The sequence below is a fragment of the Botryllus schlosseri genome, chromosome 5 (genome assembly GCF_051294905.1).
Source record: "Botryllus schlosseri isolate E-star chromosome 5, Bs_hap1, whole genome shotgun sequence".
In the NCBI taxonomy this organism is placed as follows: Eukaryota; Metazoa; Chordata; class Ascidiacea; order Stolidobranchia; family Styelidae; genus Botryllus; species Botryllus schlosseri.
Genome location: NC_137240.1, coordinates 16,744,809 through 16,760,009, shown reverse-complemented (window position 1 = coordinate 16,760,009; position 15,201 = coordinate 16,744,809). Strand labels below are relative to the sequence as shown.

The 15,201-nt window shown below is 37.8% G+C and overlaps 3 protein-coding genes across 3 annotated transcripts in view; 2 read left to right on the top strand and 1 right to left on the bottom strand.

Moving 5' to 3' along the window:
- Positions 1-15,201, top strand: part of LOC145439804 (uncharacterized) — a 291,614-nt gene that overhangs the window by 72,565 nt on the left and 203,848 nt on the right. The gene's annotated exons all lie outside the window — the stretch shown is intronic.
- Positions 1,082-2,067, top strand: LOC145439813 (induced myeloid leukemia cell differentiation protein Mcl-1-like). The gene is made up of 2 exons (XM_080317457.1): positions 1,082-1,696; positions 1,894-2,067. The coding sequence occupies exons 1-2, from the start codon at positions 1,223-1,225 to the stop codon at positions 2,005-2,007; spliced, it is 588 nt and encodes a 195-aa protein (XP_080173583.1). The 5' UTR covers positions 1,082-1,222; the 3' UTR covers positions 2,008-2,067.
- On the bottom strand, positions 8,274-9,287 carry LOC145439251 (induced myeloid leukemia cell differentiation protein Mcl-1-like). The gene is made up of 2 exons (XM_080316749.1): positions 8,645-9,287; positions 8,274-8,447 (listed from the first exon to the last, which is right to left on the bottom strand). The coding sequence occupies exons 1-2, from the start codon at positions 9,116-9,118 to the stop codon at positions 8,334-8,336; spliced, it is 588 nt and encodes a 195-aa protein (XP_080172875.1). The 5' UTR covers positions 9,119-9,287; the 3' UTR covers positions 8,274-8,333.

Sequence of the window (15,201 nt, the reverse complement as noted above, 5' to 3'; positions counted from 1 at the left end):
TTTGACTTTGGTGATGACATGATTAATAGCCTAGTTATCAGGAGTATGGCTAAAACCCGGATTAGGCTGTACCGCTCCAATGCTATGATCTCAGGTCAATATTTGTCAAATTCTATAATATTAGACCTATAATTGTGGCTCGTCAACTGTCCGCTAGCTGCAAAATTATAACGCAACAGTTTTCGCGATATCGTGATGCATTTCTACTCTCGAATGGTGTTTGACAAACTATGCCAAGTAGGCTATCAACTTGTACTTGTATTCGTACTTTACCTTTACACGTCGTTTTTGTATAATGGATACTAATTTTATTAAAAATAAACAAAAAGCGCGAAAAATTACATTTTATCCCGGAACGTAGCAAGAAAAAGCGTATAAATTTTGTAAAGTAGATAGAAAACTACACTATTCCGATGCACTGAAGACTCTTACACTCTGGATTTTGTGCAGTATATACTAATTTTACATTGCGGAGTATTCCATAAACGTTAATCCAGTGATCCTTCTTCTATTTTCAATCACGATCCGCTTATTATTCTAGGCTTCGAAGCCCACACCCAGTACGTTTTATGAGGATTAATATTTTTAGATTAAATATAGCGTATCGAGACTTCGTGAAAGTTACTTGGAAATAGTTATTTCTACCCTAATTTAATAGATTTCTCAGATATCGTTACAATGGAACTGGGTTGAGCGAGCGGTAAAGGCGTTGGACTTAAGTTTCAATGAACAGGTGTTCACGTGGGCTCGAACCCCACACCCAGTACGTTTTACGGGGATTAACATTTTTAGATTCAAATATAGCGTATCGAGTACTTTTTCTCAACTGTAATAAAAACTTTTAGACTCCGGATTTTGTGTAGTAGGCTATATACTAATTTACAATACCGCATTTGTAATTCGTGCAAGTACAGGAATATCATAGTTCTTGTAACAAAGTTGTCTGCGCACAATATATGTTAATCATAAGTCCTACACATTCATGATTTCGTCCTAGTTTGAGTTTTAGAAAATATTATACCGACATCGCGGCATCTTTTAAAAAACAAAACCATGATCAATGGTCGAGAGATCATTTTGCTATTTTTCATTGACATAAGTCATTCTGGAACGCGAAAACGCATTGTACGATATAGATGAAAATTAAGCAAATCCTAGGATCCTCATTTTCAAAGTAGCTTAGATCTCGAAATAAGCTTTGACTCGCTATTCTCCTCAAACCATGGAATTATCACGAGTATCAGCACCTTCGATCACTGAAGAAAAGGATGAAATTATATCCGAAGCATATTCCTTGATCAGGAATTTTATCATGTACGAACTCGACGGCTCATGCGTTAAGGTAAATACGAAAGCAGAGAGAACCTTACGTCAAGTTGGGGATGAAATGTTCGAGCGATATCGAACAGTCCTAAACGCAGTCTCCAAACGTCTCCGCTGTAGTGATGTTGAAGTCAATAAAAAATATAAAGAATATTTACCCGATGAGCGAATGTTCCTGATGATAGCTGATGAAATTTTCAAAGATACCAAAGAAAATTGGGGGAGGATTGTCTCCCTATTTGTGCTCGGTAGCATTCTTGCTCGCAAGAACGAGGTTGAACATCACGGGGAGCATATAGAAGCTATCATACAGACCGTTGGGAATTACATTGCTAGCAAAAGACGAAAGTGGATAGTGCGAAATGGAGGATGGGTAGGTGATTTACATGCCTTGCTTAGGATTTACAAATTATCTTTAGCATGAGACATATAGTGTATCTGCTCTCCAGAGCCCATATCACCTCTCGATGATGAAATTCAGCTTTACCTTCTAATTCGGTTCCCAATTTATATTCTACGACACGATAACTTTCCTCCGTATGATCATTAAGGCTTCTATTTTTATTGCAGGACGGCTTTGTAGAATTCTTTGATAATACCGCTTTCGACTACAATAAAGTTTGGAAGGGACTCGTGTTTGTCGGAATCGGACTGACATCTATTGCATTGGCATTATCAAGATAATGGATGTTCGCATGTTTTGTCTCATGTAATATTTTAAGAATAAAATCCTTCATCGTTTAATCGCATCCATTTTACTGTAGGATCTATACAGTTTCTTCTGAGAATACTCGAAGGATTGCCCCATATGGAAACCTTCTTTAAACTTTTAATTTTTCAAATTTCTACAGCTACGTAAGCAATTTGTTAGGGTTACCCAGAATACGTTGCAGGTCAAATTTGATTCGATTACGTGCATTATAGCGACAGAGATTTACGATAGTGTAAAATAACCTACATTACGACATCAAATTTCGTCTTCTCTCCAAATGGAAATATCAGGTTCTATAATATTGTCTATACCGAACAAATATAAATTTGCCTGTGCTGTTGCTTTGCAAGAATACTTCGCTCACATAGTAACCAATTTCTGGTGGATTCCGAATCGATATAGACAGAAATGCGGAAAGTTACATTGACATGTCTTATTTTTTATGTTGTGTAAATAGGTAATAATTAATTTTAGTAACACTATACCAACATCATCGAGTTGTGCGAATAGATTTACATGTGGTGTTATGGTTTTAATCGAAGTACACTGCACGATCTAATGTAGAGTCATCTCTATTGTATAGCAACTCGGTAATCGAAATGCATGCATTAACATTTAAACAGCGATCGTGTTTCGTCACGCGAAAAATATGTTCACTACTGCGATACTCTGCACAGGGCATGCAAATCCTTTTCACACTCGTAATAGTATACCAACGGCTTCCGGCGACAACGTTTAACAATACCAACGACACTAAACATACGATACCTACCCAATCTGCAAATTGTTTCGATTTATTCTGTCTGTTTCAATTTAAGATAAGGAAGCCCATTTCACTCAATGTATCGATGCCTACGGTACTCTACAAAATTTTCTGATTAATTCGCCCTATGCTTATTTATCACAAGAAAGATGATTTGATACCTAAAGTACGAAATACTTTTTCGCTTGAGCTAAGCCGCAGCGCCTGGACTGGAATTTTACGGGGTATGTGGACTCATTTCGTAGGGCTCTATGCCATAGGAGCATACTTTACGCTCCAATTCGATTCCCACACATTCCATATACTTACTAACAGAACCATTGAGTACCAGCCTTGACATTTTCCGTAGTACTAGATGGCATGTATACAATTTCACGACATCCGACATTACGACGAAGACTATCAAAACATCGAAAGAAGCCCTCTATTCTTTTCTGAAATAATCAAGGTTTTATCAGGAATTCCCTTCATATAAACTCCAGCAGAATCACTAATAACCTCTCAAGTGTACTCAATTTACTCTAATTTGATACTCGTGTACCAAATCCCTATTTTCCGCAAGTATGATAGAGGCTATCGCTCGATACTCAACGATTCGTAATTTTGCTGGAATACAAGTACAATTAGTTTAAAGTAGTTTGAGGTTACGTTTGTATCACCTCGACAAGTGCTATTATCAAAAAATGCTTTTGCTAAACTCTTACACTTTCACTAAACTTCTACACTGAATCTTGTAAAGTAGATAGAAAAGGAAAACTATTAACATAAGGTAAGTGAGAAGCACGCAAATTTCGATTGCATACAAATGCCACAAACTGCGCTAACTTCCAGAGTTGTTAAGTATAGAAGTACTCGTACGTCTTGAGAATACCCAAGTAGGTTTTTTTTGCCTACATGTACCAAATACTCTCAAGTCCTTATGATATTGGAGTACATCAATTTCATGATAGCTACAGTATTAAACAGAAATAGACCTAGAGTACTAACGTTTTTTGTGCAGTGAGAGTTCGCAACTTATCGGAGTATTTTTGTTATTTTTATTGCGATAAGTCATTCTGCAGCGCAAAAATGCGTCGTAGGATGTAGATGAAACTAGCACCACTCATCAAGACCGCTGATAACAGTACATTTCAACATTTAGTTGCAGTAAATTTCGAGTAAAGTACAAGAAGTGATGATTTCCGAGTGAGTTAAAAAGTAAGTATTGCAGGTATAGTTTACCTGAAAACCGAATACTCTGAAATAGAAGTAGATGCAGTGTAAATAGTTAATCACTTGATTAAGTATAGCGCAAGCAGATAAAACCTATACTTGAGTACTACAAAATACACGACTACTTCGCTATCGACTCCCTCCACGTAATAAGTGACTACGGTTTAAGACTGCTTTTACCGATACTCGTCAGTTTCCGTTTTAGATAGAATTCGGAAACCAAATAATTTCATAAACATAAGCTAATTAAATGAATTTACTCGAATGTACTATGCCGCGCTGATAAGATTAATTATAATATACTTATCATGTTAGAGCGATTTTTCTAGCGTAGAAATCTTTCAAATGTAGTAAGCAGGCCAATATGAAGATATTCGTTGAGCTTAATAAACATAAAAAATACTCTAGACGACTTTATCGGTACTTTACAGTTTCAGTTTTAGATAAAATTTGTCCCTTTCACTCCTCGCTATCTAAACATGTTTAGAATATATTACTTGCGATGATACGAACCCGTAAAGTACTCAAGTAGCTTTTCGTTGGATATAGATGAAACTGACACCACTCACCAAGACCACTGGCCCACTGACAAAAAGTACATTTCAACATTTTAGTAACAGTAAAGTCCTACTAAAGTACAAGAAGTCATGATTTCCGACTGAGTTAAAAAGTAAGTATTGAAGGTATAGTTTGCTCGAAAACCGAAAAAACTCTGAAATAGAAGTAGATGCAGTGTAAATAGTCAATCACTTCATTTAGTATAGCGCAAGCAGGCCAAACCTATACTTGAGTACTCCAAAATATACAAGTACTCCCTCCACGTAAAAAGCGACTAGGGTTTAGACTACTTTATCGGTACTTGACAGTTTTAGATAAAATTTGGTGAGACTTTAAATTTAAAGTAGTTTGAGCTTACGTTTGTATCACCTTGACAAGTATCATTATCAGACATGAAAATGATACTATCACCTAATACAGAAGTTAACACACGTCAATGTGCTTCGGAATTCACGAGAAATTGCTTACTAAGAGAAGTATATTCTTGTATACACAATAGTGGAGAGAATCTTTAAAATGTAGTAAGCAGGGCGATGGGTATTCATTGAGTTGTATAAGCATAAAAAACATTCCCGCGCGCGTCTTAGTATTAGGTGGTAGGGTAGGAAGTGTTAGGTTTAGGAGCGCGCGGGAATGTTTTTTATGCTTATACAACTCAATGAATACCCATCGCCCTGCTTACTACATTTTAAAGATTCTCTCCACTATTGTGTATACAAGAATATACTTCTCTTAGTAAGCAATTTCTCGTGAATTCCGAAGCACATTGACGTGTGTTAACTTCTGTATTAGGTGATAGTATCATTTTCATGTCTGATAATGATACTTGTCAAGGTGATACAAACGTAAGCTCAAACTACTTTAAATTTAAAGTCTCACCAAATTTTATCTAAAACTGTCAAGTACCGATAAAGTAGTCTAAACCCTAGTCGCTTTTTACGTGGAGGGAGTACTTGTATATTTTGGAGTACTCAAGTATAGGTTTGGCCTGCTTGCGCTATACTAAATGAAGTGATTGACTATTTACACTGCATCTACTTCTATTTCAGAGTTTTTTCGGTTTTCGAGCAAACTATACCTTCAATACTTACTTTTTAACTCAGTCGGAAATCATGACTTCTTGTACTTTAGTAGGACTTTACTGTTACTAAAATGTTGAAATGTACTTTTTGTCAGTGGGCCAGTGGTCTTGGTGAGTGGTGTCAGTTTCATCTATATCCAACGAAAAGCTACTTGAGTACTTTACGGGTTCGTATCATCGCAAATAATATATTCTAAACATGTTTAGATAGCGAGGAGTGAAAGGGACAAATTTTATCTAAAACTGAAACTGTAAAGTACCGATAAAGTCGTCTAGAGTATTTTTTATGTTTATTAAGCTCAACGAATATCTTCATATTGGCCTGCTTACTACATTTGAAAGATTTTCTACGCTAGAAAAATCGCTCTAACATGATAAGTATATTATAATTAATCTTATCAGCGCGGCATAGTACATTCGAGTAAATTCATTTAATTAGCTTATGTTTATGAAATTATTTGGTTTCCGAATTCTATCTAAAACGGAAACTGACGAGTATCGGTAAAAGCAGTCTTAAACCGTAGTCACTTATTACGTGGAGGGAGTCGATAGCGAAGTAGTCGTGTATTTTGTAGTACTCAAGTATAGGTTTTATCTGCTTGCGCTATACTTAATCAAGTGATTAACTATTTACACTGCATCTACTTCTATTTCAGAGTATTCGGTTTTCAGGTAAACTATACCTGCAATACTTACTTTTTAACTCACTCGGAAATCATCACTTCTTGTACTTTACTCGAAATTTACTGCAACTAAATGTTGAAATGTACTGTTATCAGCGGTCTTGATGAGTGGTGCTAGTTTCATCTATATCCTACGACGCATTTTTGCGCTGCAGAATGACTTATCGCAATAAAAATAACAAAAATACTCCGATAAGTTGCGAACTCTCACTGCACAAAAAACGTTAGTACTCTAGGTCTATTTCTGTTTAATACTGTAGCTATCATGAAATTGATGTACTCCAATATCATAAGGACTTGAGAGTATTTGGTACATGTAGGCAAAAAAAACCTACTTGGGTATTCTCAAGACGTACGAGTACTTCTATACTTAACAACTCTGGAAGTTAGCGCAGTTTGTGGCATTTGTATGCAATCGAAATTTGCGTGCTTCTCACTTACCTTATGTTAATAGTTTTCCTTTTCTATCTACTTTACAAGATTCAGTGTAGAAGTTTAGTGAAAGTGTAAGAGTTTAGCAAAAGCATTTTTTGATAATAGCACTTGTCGAGGTGATACAAACGTAACCTCAAACTACTTTAAACTAATTGTACTTGTATTCCAGCAAAATTACGAATCGTTGAGTATCGAGCGATAGCCTCTATCATACTTGCGGAAAATAGGGATTTGGTACACGAGTATCAAATTAGAGTAAATTGAGTACACTTGAGAGGTTATTAGTGATTCTGCTGGAGTTTATATGAAGGGAATTCCTGATAAAACCTTGATTATTTCAGAAAAGAATAGAGGGCTTCTTTCGATGTTTTGATAGTCTTCGTCGTAATGTCGGATGTCGTGAAATTGTATACATGCCATCTAGTACTACGGAAAATGTCAAGGCTGGTACTCAATGGTTCTGTTAGTAAGTATATGGAATGTGTGGGAATCGAATTGGAGCGTAAAGTATGCTCCTATGGCATAGAGCCCTACGAAATGAGTCCACATACCCCGTAAAATTCCAGTCCAGGCGCTGCGGCTTAGCTCAAGCGAAAAAGTATTTCGTACTTTAGGTATCAAATCATCTTTCTTGTGATAAATAAGCATAGGGCGAATTAATCAGAAAATTTTGTAGAGTACCGTAGGCATCGATACATTGAGTGAAATGGGCTTCCTTATCTTAAATTGAAACAGACAGAATAAATCGAAACAATTTGCAGATTGGGTAGGTATCGTATGTTTAGTGTCGTTGGTATTGTTAAACGTTGTCGCCGGAAGCCGTTGGTATACTATTACGAGTGTGAAAAGGATTTGCATGCCCTGTGCAGAGTATCGCAGTAGTGAACATATTTTTCGCGTGACGAAACACGATCGCTGTTTAAATGTTAATGCATGCATTTCGATTACCGAGTTGCTATACAATAGAGATGACTCTACATTAGATCGTGCAGTGTACTTCGATTAAAACCATAACACCACATATAAATCTATTCGCACAACTCGATGATGTTGGTATAGTGTTACTAAAATTAATTATTACCTATTTACACAACATAAAAAATAAGACATGTCAATGTAACTTTCCGCATTTCTGTCTATATCGATTCGGAATCCACCAGAAATTGGTTACTATGTGAGCGAAGTATTCTTGCAAAGCAACAGCACAGGCAAATTTATATTTGTTCGGTATAGACAATATTATAGAACCTGATATTTCCATTTGGAGAGAAGACGAAATTTGATGTCGTAATGTAGGTTATTTTACACTATCGTAAATCTCTGTCGCTATAATGCACGTAATCGAATCAAATTTGACCTGCAACGTATTCTGGGTAACCCTAACAAATTGCTTACGTAGCTGTAGAAATTTGAAAAATTAAAAGTTTAAAGAAGGTTTCCATATGGGGCAATCCTTCGAGTATTCTCAGAAGAAACTGTATAGATCCTACAGTAAAATGGATGCGATTAAACGATGAAGGATTTTATTCTTAAAATATTACATGAGACAAAACATGCGAACATCCATTATCTTGATAATGCCAATGCAATAGATGTCAGTCCGATTCCGACAAACACGAGTCCCTTCCAAACTTTATTGTAGTCGAAAGCGGTATTATCAAAGAATTCTACAAAGCCGTCCTGCAATAAAAATAGAAGCCTTAATGATCATACGGAGGAAAGTTATCGTGTCGTAGAATATAAATTGGGAACCGAATTAGAAGGTAAAGCTGAATTTCATCATCGAGAGGTGATATGGGCTCTGGAGAGCAGATACACTATATGTCTCATGCTAAAGATAATTTGTAAATCCTAAGCAAGGCATGTAAATCACCTACCCATCCTCCATTTCGCACTATCCACTTTCGTCTTTTGCTAGCAATGTAATTCCCAACGGTCTGTATGATAGCTTCTATATGCTCCCCGTGATGTTCAACCTCGTTCTTGCGAGCAAGAATGCTACCGAGCACAAATAGGGAGACAATCCTCCCCCAATTTTCTTTGGTATCTTTGAAAATTTCATCAGCTATCATCAGGAACATTCGCTCATCGGGTAAATATTCTTTATATTTTTTATTGACTTCAACATCACTACAGCGGAGACGTTTGGAGACTGCGTTTAGGACTGTTCGATATCGCTCGAACATTTCATCCCCAACTTGACGTAAGGTTCTCTCTGCTTTCGTATTTACCTTAACGCATGAGCCGTCGAGTTCGTACATGATAAAATTCCTGGTCAAGGAATATGCTTCGGATATAATTTCATCCTTTTCTTCAGTGATCGAAGGTGCTGATACTCGTGATAATTCCATGGTTTGAGGAGAATAGCGAGTCAAAGCTTATTTCGAGATCTAAGCTACTTTGAAAATGAGGATCCTAGGATTTGCTTAATTTTCATCTATATCGTACAATGCGTTTTCGCGTTCCAGAATGACTTATGTCAATGAAAAATAGCAAAAATGATCTCTCGACCATTGATCATGGTTTTGTTTTTTAAAAGATGCCGCGATGTCGGTATAATATTTTCTAAAACTCAAACTAGGACGAAATCATGAATGTGTAGGACTTATGATTAACATATATTGTGCGCAGACAACTTTGTTACAAGAACTATGATATTCCTGTACTTGCACGAATTACAAATGCGGTATTGTAAATTAGTATATAGCCTACTACACAAAATCCGGAGTCTAAAAGTTTTTATTACAGTTGAGAAAAAGTACTCGATACGCTATATTTGAATCTAAAAATGTTAATCCCCGTAAAACGTACTGGGTGTGGGGTTCGAGCCCACGTGAACACCTGTTCATTGAAACTTAAGTCCAACGCCTTTACCGCTCGCTCAACCCAGTTCCATTGTAACGATATCTGAGAAATCTATTAAATTAGGGTAGAAATAACTATTTCCAAGTAACTTTCACGAAGTCTCGATACGCTATATTTAATCTAAAAATATTAATCCTCATAAAACGTACTGGGTGTGGGCTTCGAAGCCTAGAATAATAAGCGGATCGTGATTGAAAATAGAAGAAGGATCACTGGATTAACGTTTATGGAATACTCCGCAATGTAAAATTAGTATATACTGCACAAAATCCAGAGTGTAAGAGTCTTCAGTGCATCGGAATAGTGTAGTTTTCTATCTACTTTACAAAATTTATACGCTTTTTCTTGCTACGTTCCGGGATAAAATGTAATTTTTCGCGCTTTTTGTTTATTTTTAATAAAATTAGTATCCATTATACAAAAACGACGTGTAAAGGTAAAGTACGAATACAAGTACAAGTTGATAGCCTACTTGGCATAGTTTGTCAAACACCATTCGAGAGTAGAAATGCATCACGATATCGCGAAAACTGTTGCGTTATAATTTTGCAGCTAGCGGACAGTTGACGAGCCACAATTATAGGTCTAATATTATAGAATTTGACAAATATTGACCTGAGATCATAGCATTGGAGCGGTACAGCCTAATCCGGGTTTTAGCCATACTCCTGATAACTAGGCTATTAATCATGTCATCACCAAAGTCAAATTAAATCAGCGTTAGATTTACCTTCGACTATTGGAACAGATCAATGACAACTTGAATATAATGATTAATGTGCCATATAGCAATAGAAATGTCAAATCGCCGACGGATCCATTGGTGTTACAGCTGTGGGGCGTAGGCTGCCATTACGTTACTCGCCGAATTTAATTGGCGACAATATCATGGATAATGAGACCCAAGATCACACAGGATGTAACTAACTATACATCAAGATACATAATACCAATTTTTGCCATACCGACCTGCTTAGAAATCAAAACACGCAACGCAAGCTACAACCTCGTTTTCTGATGTAAATATCTAGCAGGCGTACGGGGTCAATCTTGACTTCATATGTTTACTTATCATAAAAGCCAAATCCGTGCGATTGCGGTGTTGGCTGCACCTGTATAACTTGTTAATGGGGTAATATCGGTAGCAGGTATATTAACCCGTTTTGCACTCTGCTCATCAACCTACTTGAGTACATAATTTTTACTTTTTTCATTAACGCAAATCTGCGCGAATAGCTGCATAAATCGCGAAAAGGTGCAACTCTAATTTTTAGGCTTTATTGCAAATACCGATGCTGAAATTGTACTTATGTCACATAGAACTCGGACACTATCGGTGAAATTCACATAAAATCATGCGTAGTTGATCGCGCGAAATGTACGTATAATTTTAATATATAACAATAAAACTGCGAGTGTAAAATTGCTGTTCAATGGATTTACCACGTTCTTACCAAGTACCTTAATAAGGATAGACAGCTCCAAGCAGTAATTGTTAGGTCATCATCACTAGCTTTCACCTCTTTACTCTTTTCAGCTGCAATCGTAACTTCGATCAATTCTGCAATGAAGTAAATAGTAGTTTAAGGTAATGTTTGTATAACCTTTACGAGTGCCATTGTCACACTCGAAAAAGATATTACCGTCTTTAAATCATCAGTTGCACTGCAAGTTGAACATAAGTCGTACGGATGGCGCTAAAAATAACTGTGTATCGTTTTGTATGCACACATACTGCGGTGTTGCGATATAGTCCTGACACGATTGTCCAAGTTCTGAAAGCTGGAAAAGATACTCTCATATTATTTGATTGCGATTTCGATCCCACAGAATCTCAAGTTATTCGTGGTCAATGGAATGGTACCTCTATCATAGATGTAGAGGGAAAAGAGATCTTCCGATTTGTTGGTATCGTTAATATTCAACGCAAATCGGGCTTCATAATTGTGCGGGGGATCCCATTGTTGAATTTGAATTGATCGGCGTGTCGCTGTACATGATGCACTATATCGAAAACATTATTGCTGGTTGAATATTGTCGAATGGTTGTCTATAATGTTAGTTGCATACAAGAATCTCGGAGATCTAAGCTCAAGATTTACGTACTCATGCTTGATTTGTTTCCATAGCCTCGACCTTGGGAATCGCTTGTATGCGTCCAAAGAAAATAAGTCGTGAAATGTGGAAACTGTAGAAACCGTTAGGAATCGCGTACCTGCCGCGAAAAGTTTGTTTAATTGTAACGCCGAGAATTGTGCGCCTACGGCTAGTCCGCTGGCGTTTAGCGCTGATTAAATTATCCTTATACTCGATTGTGACATGAAAAGGACTGAATCGTATGAATTGTGGTCACTACAAGAATCGAGCGAAAGCGTTGTTTCACGCCGTCTTGCATCGGTCACGATTAGTTTTACTTTTCAACTAACTTGTTGTCTGTCGTTATATTCATTAGACTCGCTTTCATGCGGCTAATTTGTCCCTATCATTATAACGTCGGTGATCGCGTACCTGCAGCGAAGGTGTTCGTTTAATTATAGCAACGAGAACCGGGTCCCTGCGGCTATTCCGCTGGCATTTTAGTGCCGGGTTAAATACCCTTATACTCGACATGCAAACATTATACAGGTAGCGGTTATACTGCGAGCTGATGAATTCGTCATCTATTCGCCTAGCGTAGTTGTTCATAATCCCAACCTTCCGCTCGTATCGTATATACTACAAGCCAGTGATCGCTACATCAAACAAAACGGTCAGATCGAACGCAAGAACTCGGATCGCAGTGTCGGACGGCAGCAAAGCGGTGTACCTCGAAACATCAACCGATCTGGAGGATTTCAGCTAGTGAATCGATGCAATAACGATCAACGATATCATTGATATGCTCTTTTTTCGAAATAAAATGAACTCGTACACTATACAATGCTATTTCAAGGAGACTGAGTAAAGTGCCAATGTAAGTTTTGACGCGGCAATCATAAGTCGTAAAATGTGGAAACTGCAGAAACCGTAACTTGTACACATAAAATCAAGTTTAAAAAATATGGATGGATGATATTAGTCCTAAATACACATAATACAATATCTGAGAAAAGTATCAAGATGCGGCAATCAATGCAGCGATGATATAGCAATGGATGGATGATGTGGCACTATAGGCGTGGCGCTTGATGATGATGTGGCACAGATGACGTAGCAGATGAATGTACCCTTAGGGTATGAAGATGGGCGTGGCAATTAGGATGACGTGGCGCTCTCTGATTGGACGGTAACAAAAGTAGATCATAACACTACTTTCGTCGTGGAAACCGTAATGTATTATTTGACGAGTAGGCTAAGATATTTCAAACCTTTGTCCAGTGTACGTTCGTACTACATAGGCCTACTGCTCGCCAAGCACTCAAGCAGCAACGGTAAAACTGCGTTTAACTAAGCATAAACAAACATCAATACAAAAGTTACTATTTTAAACAAGGGAGAGTGGTGATTAATTAGCCTGCTGCGGGGTAGTGGCGTCTGTAATGAATTGATAACCTGATATACAGCACGGTGAGTGTTCTTACGATCACACTAATGTACATCGAATATCTAATCTATTCACTATGTGTGGATAGCTGTAGACTTCTTACGCAATGACGAGCAAAAGCTAATAGGTCAGCTCTGACGTAATAATGAGCAGTGGCATTTGAAAATCTGACGTTTGTGCTATCACTAACTGGTATAATACCTCTTCCTTGTTCACGAATGTTCAGTTTATGTCTCCCGTACAAATAAAAAGTAATCTTTCTTTCACAAAGAAATCGATTAAATATTGGAAGTAGTCGATTACGATTACGATTACTTCTGAATTTTCTCGAATGTAATCGATTGCGATTACGATTACTTGAAAATGCTGTAATCGTCGTAATCGATTACGATTACTAATCGCGATTACCCCATGTCTGCAAACAAACTATATAACAGACAGTAGGTCATGAATTAATGAGATGCAACAAAGTAATTATTGCAACAGTCCAGCCCGATCATGTTTAATTTGATTACATGCCTTAAATTTTTCAAGACGACACCTCACTCAGCTCTACCGGAGAATCTGATTCTGATAGGATAAAATAAAATATAGCAATATGTACGCAATTACCAATATTATGGACGGATTCGGTCATGAATTATAGAAAATTTCCACGCTTCTAGCGATTAGGCTACGTAGACTCTCTACCGGCACTTAGGAGAACGGATGTGCTCTCAAGCAGTGGTGAGAGCATCCATCTAGCTGTGGGGCCCAAGACTAACTTTTTTCGGGGGTTGACTGACGAAGTGCCTTTTCGGCACTGGTTTTGTGTATGGCCATTGGCCAGGTATAGCTGTTGCCAGGTGTTTTCGTGCGGCGCATTGTATCCGTAGTAGCCAGAGTAGCCTACGTCTGGTGGTAATGAGCAATCAGCATTCAGCAAGGTAGCACGACAAGGTGCTTGGTTCGACTCCCAAACACTTCTTCTCACGATATTGTCGAAGAGAATAATATTATTCGAGTTGACATGGTCGGTTAAATTCAGGGCATACGGGGCGAAAGACTGTAAACGACTCTTCGCGGTAGCACGTTTATCTGGACAAGGCAATTTTACCTTGACGCAGCAGACTCACTACCGAAAAATCTCATGGATAACATCATGAACATATTAATTACGATCAAAACCCTAAAATGTCACTCTCTAGCACCTTATTCTTGCAAAAAACGCCTTCATACTCTGCATTTTGGATTGATTTCAATTTCTGAAAGTCCACCGGTCCGCGAAATATTTTTTGAAATTTTACCGGTCGGCGAGGTGAAAAAGGTTGAGAACCACTGTTATAGACTAGGATAACACAAGCTCTATCACTACGTTAGCGGTCAATCGATTTGCGACTGTCCAGAACATGTACGTACAGTCGTACAGCGGTACAGGCACATCGATTGTATCGACACCGATTACTTGATGACTTTACAGTTTTAATTGACTCGAAAATTTTGCTTCGACTCCCGGGTCAATCCACATTTTGAGAGGTCGCGTCAAGTCAAGTCAAGTCATTTTTGCAAAGTGAATCGAGTCAATTCAAGTCCTCTGAAAAAAATTGACTCGAGTCGTCGCAACACCGGAAATTAGTCCGAAGCGCATTGAATCTGTAGCCTAACTGTCATTCTGTTAGAGCCGTGCGCATCGTAAACACAAGACAGCTTTGAGAAGATATGCCCTAGTAAATATTGAGCACGAGATTCGATGTTTTCTGTCACTATGAAAATTTTGAGTAGCCTACACTATAAACTGGTTACTTGAAATTGAATCGAAATCGCGAAGTCTGGATGACTGACTCATCACGACTTCAGTATATTTAATAAATCGAAATTTCTGGACTTGACTCGCATAAATTATGCATTACTTGGAAGGATTGGTGATAAAAGGAAGTAACTTGGTTCCAACCAGGACCGTAATTGCCGCAACCCAAACCCCCCAATGGGGGGGGGGGGCGAGCTCGAACCTCATTTATTGGCGTTCACTGCTGAAGAGAGCCAGTCGAAAAGCTTCCAGTGGAATAA

Excerpts from the sequence above, each read along its gene's own strand:
- LOC145439813 (XM_080317457.1), top strand. The coding sequence starts at position 1,223 with ATGGAATTATCACGAGTATCAGCACCTTCGATCACTGAAGAAAAGGAT. Across the intron at positions 1,697-1,893 it reads TAGTGCGAAATGGAGGATGG|GACGGCTTTGTAGAATTCTT; the intron begins GTAGGTGATTTA and ends TTTTTATTGCAG.
- LOC145439251 (XM_080316749.1), bottom strand. The coding sequence starts at position 9,118 with ATGGAATTATCACGAGTATCAGCACCTTCGATCACTGAAGAAAAGGAT. Across the intron at positions 8,448-8,644 it reads TAGTGCGAAATGGAGGATGG|GACGGCTTTGTAGAATTCTT; the intron begins GTAGGTGATTTA and ends TTTTTATTGCAG.